Below are 12249 nucleotides of genomic sequence, written 5' to 3' on the forward strand. Positions count from 1 at the left end.
GAGAGAGAGAGAGAGAGAGAGAGAGAGCTTTCTCCTCACACATAAACCACACATGCAATTCGCTCACTCTCGCACGCAAGCTCTGTGCGCAATGTGCGTACGGGAACGTCGAAAATACACGAGCCGAGATCAAAGCTCCAGAGCGACCTAACCGGGAAAGATGGTCGCGTGCGCTCCATAAGAGAGAGAAGGTAGGAAGGAAGGAGGGATGGAGGGGATGGTTGGTGCGATGAAAATGCGCTTTATAAATCCAACGGGTCGGGAAGAGTCGAGCTTTCACACCTAGCTGCTTACAGGACGAAGAAAGCGACGACGACACGGTCCAGAGCTGCGTACTATTCCGCAGTTAGCTATGCTCGCACAATCGTGATTATCCGCGTTAAAACATGGAAAACTCGTTGCTCCGAATGAATAAGAGAACGACATGGGGAATAAGGTAACGCGAGTTATCTTGTTTGATGTGGTGTTCTCACAGAGAAGACGCACGGATGTACATTGACGTCTGAAAGTTCGCAGCTTTGCTAAATTGCACGTGTTTGGATTTCGCTTTATCGTTTGCCGAAGTGCGTTAGGTGACTGGTTGTCATTAAGATAAGATGTAAGTGCCGGGTCAAGAGAGAGAGAGAGATAGCTTAGAGTTAATAGATTTCTCTCGAACAAACAAGCTATCGATTCGTGCAATAAATAATGCCTTTGCTAACGTATCGCGCGCGAGCTTTGCTTCGATTGCGTTCACGCTCCAAGAAGCAGACCTGCTTGATAACGATGAAAAATGCTTGGCACTTGATTTTTACGTTTACTTGCTAGATACGTGCTAACGGAATACGAAGTACGTATGCAGTTACGATCCTGTAAATTGGTCGCTTCGCGAGAGACATATCAAACGAGAATATAAATTTCTACGAACAACAAAAATCAAACAAAAATCGCATAATGACCGTGTTAAGCTTTCGCGTGTTTAAGCTGTTTTAACTATCATCCTTCTATTCTTATTTTACTAATAAATCGTTAATGCATGTTGTAAGTGTTGAGAAACACACAACATATGTTTGTAAAAATTATAATGATAAAATTAATATAATTAAACGTATAATAGGATCTGAAAGATTGAAAATTTAATTTCGAACACTCCTAAAGTGTGCAGTGTCAAAATTAAATGAGTATGTAATATTATTTCTACAATTAAACAGTATAATGTCCAATATTTTAGGAAATATAAGGAAATAAGAAAAAGATATATATGATGATTTAATATTAAACGAATATTTTCTGTCTCTAATAAAAAGTCAAAATTTGTCGCAGTTCAGCACAATCAGTAATAGGTCTGTAGATTTATATAGACTTACACTGAATGCATCGAATCATAAATGCGTCGAACGATGCATTTATGACTATCCACTTTCCTGTAACGAGAGGATTGTCTAAGTTATCCTGAGAAATCTTTCTTTCAAAGGTCTGCGAGCTACAGTTTTCTTAGTCATAAAGTGACTAACTAGTGCGTTTAGATGTACCAATATTTTGTCTTTCTGTATGTTTGAGCTACAATTTCGTCTTTGATAGTAGGAATATTTAAGTCATGATGTGCAAAATTTCGTCCGTTATGAATCAACATGCATTGATAATATTAATAAAATTTATTAAAATTTGGAGCATTTTTTACTGGAATTCTTGAATAATTTCAATATTTAAGTGAAATATTATCTCCCAATGTTGGATCCCATATGTTCAGATTGGTTTAATTATGGTTTAATTATGGTTTCGGTAGGAGAACTTTACTTTCTAAGCTTAGTTGTGAAACAAATACTTCTAATATAATTTAAAACGAAATTGCATTCAAAAACTAAAAACAACGAAATTCCAAAAATCAAACTTATTCCCGTAAATTATTCATCTTTGATGTGCGAATGTCAATCACACATATGTTTAATCCACATATGTCAATCACACATATGTTTAATCCACATATGATTTATGAAGAATAAAATATTTAAAAAGTGTTATATATATAAATATATATATATATATATATATATATATATATATATATATGTGTGTGTGTGTGTGTGTTATCTTTGTACATTATATATAATTTATTTGAAACATTTGAAATATTTATTTGAAACTTATTTAAAATACTTATTATTTATTTATTATTATTTATAAGTTTTTAACACTAACTTCAAAAAAGAAGGTTTTCAATTCATCCTGTATACATGTTTGTTTGTTTGTACATTCCCTCATAATTCAAGAGCTGACTCATGCCGACTTTTTTAATATTGTTAGGATATTAGAATAGAATTATACAAGTACACGTAGGAGTATCAATTCAAAATTATTTCTTACTTTCATTTATTATTTCATACTTTGTAGAGTTTTTGAGGTTTTCGAGGGAGAATAGTTTATATAATATTGTATGTTATGATATAAGGTGACCTATCCAGTAAGTAAACACTTAAAGCTTGTAAATGAACACTTCAGCATCAAATTCCAATATGTGAATAGACGAAGCTAGGTTAATCTTCTACAACTTACTTTTTTGGACATAATTATATAACCTGTAAGTTACCTCTGATTTTTCATTTGAACCATTTTACCACCTGAAAAAGTACCTAACCCTATATCTTAAGATTATAAATAAAATGCAAACTGTTCATTCACTGAATGATGTTCAATTGAGCAGGTCACCTTATCATAATTTTGATTTTTTTTATACAGCTTCTATGAGAAAATAAAACCGATAAAATTTTAAGAATCGTGAAACACACTAGGAAAAATAAGGAAACGAATAATTTAGAGGCAAATGAAAGCCAGCATTGTGTTGTTGGAGCGCAAGTATATTTGTATAAAAAGAAACGGTGTTTTAATATGCATCAAATGTTTCAATTCCTCTTTAGACTTTTTTGCTAACAATGAGAAAAATAAGAATTCGCAGATGGATGTAATTTGCTCGAAATCATATTTAATCGTTACTCCATATTTCACAGAACAAAGGATTCCGCTTAACGATGCCGGAAGACTAGTCAAGGTATCACGACACTCGTAACTGGGACACTCGTCGCGACAGCAGGTGCATCAACACGCTCTATCGTACGCGCTGTCGCATTCGGCACAGAAGTGCAAGTATAGGTACACAGAGGCATATATATATATATATATATGTATATAGGTTGACTGAACTGACCTTGCGAAGAAGGCTGCGGCTGCGCTGGCCTGCGCCGGCGTCCCGGGTACCCCGCTCACGTTGTACGAATACTTGGTCTCCTGGTACACCTGATACGCGTTCGGTGGCTTCGAGTGCGACGATCTGTGATAGTAGTGATCACCGTGATGACTCTTCTCCGGTTGCTGCTGGCCGACTTTGGCGAGAGCGTAACCCTGCGCGATCGCCGACGCGGACGGGACCTTGCCGTGGCACTTGTCACCTTTGTCACACGAGGGTGCGTGAAGAAGATGTGACTTCTCGTGCGCGGACACCAGCACCGCCGCCGGTTGCTTGTCCACTGTGCCGTAAGATTTGAAGTCGGCATAACCCTTGAGCTCGCCGTAGTAGCGCAAGTTCTCGACCTTGTAACCGTGGCCGACGTCGTGGCCCTTGGCCTTGCCGACCACGATCGACTCGTGCTTGTAGCCGGCTTCCTGTGTCGACTTCATTCTCTCCGCGCCGCACTTGCCAACCGTTGCCTCACCGCCACCACTGCTGCCGCCGCTACCAGCGTGCAGAGTAACCTTCCCCGAGAGCTTCTCGATCTTCAGCATGGATCTCTCACTGAGACGACCTTGAGCCGTGTCGCCGCCGGCCCGATTCGGCTCTGACCCTGTGACCTTGTACTTGTCGCACGCCGTTATCTCGCCGCACAACCCGCCGCCGTCCAGGAAGACATTACCGACGACACCGGCGGTGGTAACGTTGCTACCACTAATCCCGCGAATCTGATACTGCGGTTGTTGATGATGATAATGATGATGGTGACTCTTCAGCGACTCGACGTGATACCGACTCGAGGGTAACGACGCGTCACAGTCATCGCCGGCCTCCTGTAGCAGATTCTCTTTGCTGCTGCTGCTGCTGTTGTTGTTGTTGTTGTTGTTATTGTTACTGCTGCTCAGATTACACGTCTTGTGGGAGAGCCGTTGTCGCGTACTAACAACGCGTGTTACTTCTCGCGCGGTTGGCGTGATACTGGCCAGATTAGAGGGCGTCTCGGCGCCATGAGTGCCGGCGTTCCCCCTTCCTGATCCGGAATTACCGCCGCCGCCACTACCGCCTCCACCGCCGCCGCCGCCGCCGCCGTTGCCGCCGTTGATTCCACCGCCCCCGCTGCCACCTTGTCGTCTGCCCCGCTCCTCCTGCCGAATGATAACGCGACATAGTAGTCGGCGTGTAGTACTACGATTCATACGCGCTCCACCGTTAACATGCCGGATACCGCCACCACGTGAGCCGCCGCGAGGACGGAATAATAATGATGGAGCGCGATCTCGATAGCGAAGGCGGACGGTAGTCTCTATTGGACTACTTTCTTCTTTGCTTTTTTCATTTTCTTCAGAAAAAATTCGATTTAGTTATCATTGATCGTCACGCGTGCCGTAACTTTTTTTACAATTTACATTGATACTTAAACGGCCGCTGTCACGTATATGTGTAACTTTATTCTGTCAACGATTATCGCTTTAACACCAGAAAGTCTGACAGAGTTCCTTAACTCCTTTAAGACCTTTCTGTTATCTCACTCCTGTTTTTCGTGGTTTAGGAAATAAATCGTACTACTAATTATTTTTAAAGTAGATCGCGTTGAAAAAGTATATAATAAAAAATTGATGATGTAATAAATTATTTTATGATTTTTGGATTAAATGTCCAAGAAAATTATTATGACTCTATTTAATTGTCAATATTATAAGGACAGTATACAAGTTATTTTTCTAATTTTAATTTTTTAATGCCAATTAATTCATATTTTATTCTGTGTCCATTCACCAGAATTTTTTGTAAAGAAAATATTGTAGTAAAAATTACAACAAAATTTTTGTAATTTTAGACTATACAAAATTATAACCGAAATTACTATATATTTGTTTAAAAATATCATGTTAAATGTTATACTATATTGACTGCTTGATACTTTTTACTGCAAAATTATAATTACTTAAATGTTCTTTTTATATCGTATACCAGGTAGTCGTCAAATTTAGTATTTCTATAGCAACAATTTCAGTACAACCCAGTTTTACAAAAAACTGTTGTTCCTGGGCATTCTAATGTTTAAACATTAGGGGACGCACAAAGTGATGCCAAAGTGAACGGCAAACTCCAAAAGTATTGGTAGCATAGAAGTGATCGTCAAAATGTGATGTGTAATGCGCGCTGTTTTGTTTTACTATATTTAGCAGAAGATATAACCACGCATCTCTTTCTGCAAACTTTCCGTGTATTTTCGAGTTTCTAAATTCAGTTATATATATACAACAACGTTCTTTGAAACTTTCATGAGCGGAGTAAATACACCTTCAGTGTGTACAATCTGTAAAACTTTTATAGCAATAAATATTTACGCTAACCGGCAGGTTGAGATGTCAATTTTGAAATTTTTTATTGTTTTCGTTTACGTATTGAACAATGCTCCAATTAATTTTTGCACGTACTTTAATTATCTAAAGGCATTTATAATTCTGTGCAACCAATACATCTCTTCATAGTCGGTGACTATAAAATTTCTACGCGATGGTTGCATCGAAATACTAAGGCATTTACTCCATAACAAGTTTTCAGACCGTAATTGTTGACTTAATTTCTCAAATGATTTCACATTGCATAACATATATTACATGATGTGGACAAGTGATCTCTATTACCGCGATCATTCGATGTCACGACGTCGATCGATAAAACTTCCAAGTGTCCCATACACACCGACATCGTTCAATTTTCAAAGGACGAGATTTTCTTATTCTACGGCTTACCTGGATCCTCTTAAAGTCATCTTGTCGTATGGACACCTCGGCGTACTTGGGCGGATCGGCGTGATACTTGGGCGGCAGCTCCGATCTCGGCGGCGTCTCCTGATACCGCGGTGGCCTGTCGAAATGTCGATACTTGGGCGGATCGATGTACGGATTATTCCGGTGCCCGTAGTAATTCGGCAGCTGACACTCCGTGAGATCGGACTGCGACCGGTTGAGCTGGCAGTCCGACGGCGCGCTCGCCTTCTGCTCCTGGTGACTTTGCCTGCCGTGCTTCGCGGCTTGCGACCTCTCCTGACCACCGCCGGCGTGGGACTTGTCGTGGGACTTGGTCCCCTTATCGCCACGCTCCTTGCACACCTCGGTCTTCTCCCTCCTCTCTTGACCGGATGGCGGCCCGTCAATCTCGTAGAAGGTCAGCTCCTTCTTCAGCTTCTGATGCGACTTGTCGTGCGGTTGCCGCGAGTTTTCCGATTTCAGAGACGGCTCTATCTGGTAGAACGTGAGTTCGCGCGAATCCTGAGACTTGGAACGTATCTCTTGCGTGATGTGATGCTGCCGCTCAGGCTGAGAGTGGCTCCGCGAGTATCGCTGATCGAGCCTAGCGCCGTCCTGATACTTGGACTGCGATCGTCCAAATCTTTCGTTGACGTCGAGTCTGACTGAATTATGACCGTACTCCAAGTACTCGTCGCCGTATTTAAAGATCTGCCGCGGCTTGTACTTCTCCTCAAACTGCGAATAGTTGTAGGTATTGAAGCCGACCTGATTGAAATTTCTGCTGAGGTTCGTAGAGTCGTAGTCGGTCGAAGTCACTGCTTCCATGTTTATCTGAAACAGAACGGAGGTTCGTTAGCGACTAATCGAGGAGGAAGGAGGATAAAAGTTACGCATATTCCGTCATATATTTAAAGAACAACAGGGTTGTATGGCTCCAGAAATATGTTGCTCAAAGGTTTTTTTTTAGTATTTATCTTGAGAGGAATAGTGGATCGCAAAATGGTCCTTTTAAAACATAAGTATTTTTCCTAGAATTTCATTAAAATCGAAATAATATTATAGTTAAAAAATAAAAAAAAAACTAATTTAGTAATAACAAAGTAAATTTTCGAGCTTCTCGAAATTTTGTATTAATATCCTCCATTATGATTGAAAATTAAGCGATTACTAGCGTGTTACTAGCCAGAATGAAATTTCTTGCAAATATATAATATACTGTTTCTGATGATAAATGAAATTTTCGTTTATAAAATGATTGAAATAGAGGACGAACGAGGTAAAGTTGGTCCATAATTAAAAGCTGACTAAGAAAATAAGGAAAACTGCGGAGACCTGTCACGGAGACTCTTGAATTACTAATCAGGATACATATTTTATATATAGCCATCTTTATTCTACATTATACTGGGCAACTGAGCTCGGTACCAAGGCAAAATGGCTCTGTTACTGCATGTTCGTACTTTGGTTATTACAAAACAAAATATACGGTTAACAGAATCGTGACGGGCATTAATACATAGAAGAAAGTTACCTCTATCATGTTTATACAACCATGTTTATAATCACAACAATTAGTCATACACTCGCGTGACGCGCGCGTTTTAACTACAGTACAGCTTTATTTTATACCTTCAAGTTTAAAATGAACGTTCGATGTGTCCTACGGAGGAAACGGAAAGCTCGTTGACGGATGGACCTCGAGACGAGTATTCTCGAAGTGTCCGCGTGAATCGCGCGAAGATTCGAGAAAGACGAAAAGGAGCAAGAAGTTGAACTCGAGGTGGCGGCGGCGGCCATAAATCGGGGAAGGCCGTCTTCTTAAACGCCGGAGTATTTAGCGCGAAACAAAAAGCCACCGTGAGATAAATAAAATCTGACACCAGGAGGGCGTGCCGTCGCTATCTACCACGTCGTGTCTTGAATAAAGTCTCGTTTTCTTTCTTCAACGAGGGGACAAAAATAATGCGTAAGAAACCCTGGCGGAAGAGTCCGAGAGGGTTGAAGGGGGCGGCTCGGAGCTCGTGTCGAAAATCGAGCCGTGGAAACCGGTTCGCACCTCAAGACTCGAAGGCCGATTGGTACACGTGTATACAGGATGTCCCACGGAACACTCGTACACGCGTTCTTTCGTCGCTTTAAAATTAAAATATTTTTTTACGATAATTAACGCTCCTATTGTACGGTCTTCTTGATTCGTGAGGTCAAAAGCGAGAAAATACCTGCTAAAAATTACTGCGAAATGCGTTGAAACCAAAAGAGATATTTCATAAAATATTATTTTATTTCGACATAAAGAGATATTGTAATAAAAATTACGTTAAAATTATATTCCTTTTTACAACGTTCTTTTTATAAAGCTTTTTATAAAGAATTTTTGTTAAAAAAACATTCAAATAATTACAACAATTTTGTAATAAAATGTCAAAAGAGCGTAACATTTTTAAATAAATATATAATAATTTCTATCTCGTAATTCTAGAGATTATAGAGATTATGAAATTTTTTTGTTGCAATCGATAAAGCAAAAACTCTTTTTGTTCTAACAATCAATAAATTAGTATAAAATTAACATGATAAAATCATAAAGGAATATTGGTTAAAAAAGTAGATTACATGTCATATTAATTTTACGGTAATTTATTGATGATTGGAACAAAAGGAAAATATTTAGACTATTTTACAGATTCGTTCGATCGACTACAAGTGTTACTTATAATGTGTATATCTTTTTATTTCAACATATTTTTCAAGAATTTCCAGCGTGTATTTTCTCGCTTTTGACGTCATCCGCACTAAGAGATCAAGAACCTTAAATCAAGATCCGTGGATGTGGCATATGTCAGAGACGCTGTTTCTTCGCGTTTCTCTGGTGAATTTGGTCTTTCGGAGTAAAAGTTTAATTCAATGCTATCTCGTTCTCCGAGACCTCTTGATATTTAACTTTAAACAGTTTTGGACTTCCAGAACTAAAATACTTTACGAGAGGTTAAAGTTTTGTTTAAACGTGAGCAAGAAGGTGATTTTGTTATAGATACGCCATTTTATATATAAATATTGAGATTTTCATACATTTTATTTAAAAATTGTGTTCTTTCTCTATATTTCTGCTTAAATAGAAATTTTAACCCCATTTTTAACCCTATTTGATTTTATTTAATCTACTAACTTTGTCGAGGAGTCCTCTTTTAGAACCTACACTGAGAGAAACAGTTTTGCTAACTTAACAAAATACCGCAATAAATGATTTGTTGATATGGGACAAAAAATGATCTCTTCCGTAGTGGGAACAAACGACTTTTTACTTTCAATTTGCTATTCTAAGCAACACTTAGCAATACTTATCGCAAGCAATATATGTTTGTTAAAATGATAGATAATTTGCAACAATAATCGTTCGATCCGCTGCTCTAACGATCATCAAACGGCAAACATGCTTTTGTTCTAATATTTTTCTTATTGAACAAGTAGAATTTTTTGCGTTTCCTATCATTTGCAGACGCTAAGTGAAATATCAGTTTCTATGTTCATTAAACATACACTAATCCTTCAGAACATACAGATGTCAAAAAATTCAAGTCGAAAATAGGACCAAAATTTGTAAATTTCTTGCCAATATTCCTGAGTCGAAATTTTGATCTCACTTTCGATCTTAATATTTCACTTAACGACTACTTTGGTACCCTAAAACCTCTATCAACTTTTTTTTATTCTATTTAACGTATTGATTTTGCCTTCAAGAATTTCTCTTTAGAATCTGCAAATGGCATTTTATACGTTTTTTTTCATTTATTGTCATTTAATAGAACTTTAGTTTTTATGTGTATTAAACATAGACTGATCTTTCAGAACGTCAAAATGTTAGAAAATTCAATACTAAAAAAGTGGTGCTAAAACATCGATTTGGGTATAGAAAAAAGATTGTATACAAAATTGCTTGCAGATAAGAGAGTACAGAGAAGCTGGTGCACCCTGTATATACGAGGGGCCGTCCTCAAACCAATGCCGAGATCACATGTGATTTCGTTTTCTTCCCATGAGAGCCTTTATCCAGGCGGCTGCGAGGCACGATGAACAGCCGAGATTCCCAGGCACGATTAGCCGCGGCGCCTTCGCAAAAGTCGACTTGCGAGGTTGAAACAACGTCTCCGCGCTCGCTGCAGTAAGGAGAGGAACGTCCGGCCCGAAATCCAGAGGGCCGTGTGACTTCGACGAAGGGGAACGCGCGCGAAAGAAATTATTGATCGGTGTGCTCGCAGGAATGATCGCGTTCAACTAAGCGTTCGGCATTCGCTCTTAAACCAATTTCTCGGGTCACCCGGTACGTACCCGGCACTTCGTAACCCGCTCTGCGAATCGGGAATGCCCCTGCGGGGCTGCGGTTATATATTACAGCTAGTAATGAAGACTCTCCGCGGCAAGAGCGAGCTACCGACGAGGCCTTGTTTATCGCCTCACCTCAAATATACAATTAACATGTTGAGAAGGCGCCCGGAGATAGCGGAATATTTCACCTCTTCCTTCCTTCCTTCCTTCCTTTCTTCCTCCTTGCCAATTTCTTCAACCCCTTTTGCGCGACAAAGAAACTGCGCGGCAAGACTCGAATACTGACTCGCGCGCGCGTTCGAGTTCGAGTTGGCGCGCGCGCGCGCGCCTTTCACTTTTATTATCGCGCAGCTCGTTAGAGCGACCGTTCCGAGAATGTTAACCCGGAATTCGTCGCTCGAGGGAATTTAATGTCCCTCTATTTTTACGGGACTTAGCTCGTAACGCGAAAATGTGGCGACGGCGTCTCAGTAAATCCTAATAGAGTGGGGATGTAATTAATATGCTCATTCTTCAATTTGTCCAGCGCTTAATTCGGGACGTTATTACCTTACGAAATGATAAACTCGATTTTCTATGCCATTAACGTTCCATTCGCGGCTGTTGGCCGGTACGGCGCGGATGCTATTTAATAATTTAGCGCGGCGGTCTAATTATTCGGAAAATCAGATTTTGTTTAATTCAGCCCCAACGTATTTATCCACAGAGGTAAATCCGACGACACCGCGTGTGCGTGTGAAGGCACGCGGATACGCGCATGTCAGGAATAAACACGACTGCCGCCGTGTAAACATCGCCGTTTTAAAATTTATAACAAATAAATATGCGTGTGCGAATAAAACGTCGTATCAATAACTGCGAGTTTCGGGCTATCCGTCCCGGCAGATTATTGGATCCTGTTTATCGTATAAATCCAGTGACAGGTACAAAAAATATTGTACGACGCGTCGAAATAAAATATCACCGCGTCGAATCGGCCATACGCGCGATTTCTCGGGGCAATAAAAAAAAGCCCGTTCCGTGATGGAATGTTCTGAATGAATGCATGATGCGCTGTTGACCCCGATGCAAAGGCGCCATTTTTATCGCGCTGATGTCGGATGACGTGCGGCGCATTATTAAATATCATTAAAGAGAAACGCTACAGGGCCCGCGGGAAATCGTACGGCGCGACTTGCATTTCGCCGTGAATAAATTTCATACGTTTTCGCGTAAAATACTTTCGTACCGTATCGGGGGTGTCGCCGATTCTCCTTCCACCAGCGATATCAAATCGTATTGTGTGTGAAATATTAAAATCGCACATGTAAAATTCACGTAAATGAACACTTTTTATGATACGACGCGATGACGTCGCAATTTTGCGATCGCATGCATCGCAATCGCCTCGTTTGTTTTCCATCGACGATTAACCGATTAACCGGTAATTACCGAGAATAAGGAGAATGCGGTACGGAATAATTGCATCGTAATAGCAGTGCAATGTCCGTAATCTCTCGACAGACAACCACGAATTTTTCCGCGGCGTCACCTCCTATTGTGTCTAACTACGATATTCAATTGTTTATTTCAAGATTGTCTTAAGGTAGTTGTACCATAAAACGCGAACGAATTTCATGAGAATTTGATGAAACTTCCGGTATATACACAGTGAAATATTATCTATATATCTGTGTAATTAAAAAAACATTGACTATTCAAGAGAGCTGAGATATTTTTAACTAAAGTTGCATTAATTAAGTTAATTAAGTAAAAGTCTCTTTTTATATACGTGTTCCTTGAGGCTAGCGTGCTATTTTTTATTTCTATTTTTAATATCTTCTATATATGAGATTTTAATAAAAAACTACAATGATATTAGCATCATACACAAATTTTAGTATTACTGATTATATATAGTTATTAAATTTTAGTATTACTGATTATCTATAGTTTTTAAAGTATAGCGGTCTAGAAAATTCATAA

At 39.5% G+C, this 12249-nt stretch overlaps 1 protein-coding gene across 2 annotated transcripts in view; it reads right to left on the reverse strand.

Moving 5' to 3' along the window:
* Positions 1-12249, reverse strand: part of LOC116844729 — a 605932-nt gene that overhangs the window by 399641 nt on the left and 194042 nt on the right. For both annotated transcript variants that reach the window (XM_032816654.1, XM_032816653.1), the window contains exons 4-5: positions 5962-6792; positions 3182-4347 (exon numbers count right to left, since the gene is read on the reverse strand). In XM_032816654.1, the coding sequence (XP_032672545.1) occupies positions 3182-4347; positions 5962-6792 (1997 nt within the window). The remainder of the gene's footprint in view (positions 1-3181; positions 4348-5961; positions 6793-12249) is intronic.

Source organism: Odontomachus brunneus, unplaced genomic scaffold (genome assembly GCF_010583005.1).
Source record: "Odontomachus brunneus isolate Ranch 3 - 2012 unplaced genomic scaffold, Obru_v1 Obru_scaffold_045, whole genome shotgun sequence".
Taxonomy (NCBI): Eukaryota; Metazoa; Arthropoda; class Insecta; order Hymenoptera; family Formicidae; genus Odontomachus; species Odontomachus brunneus.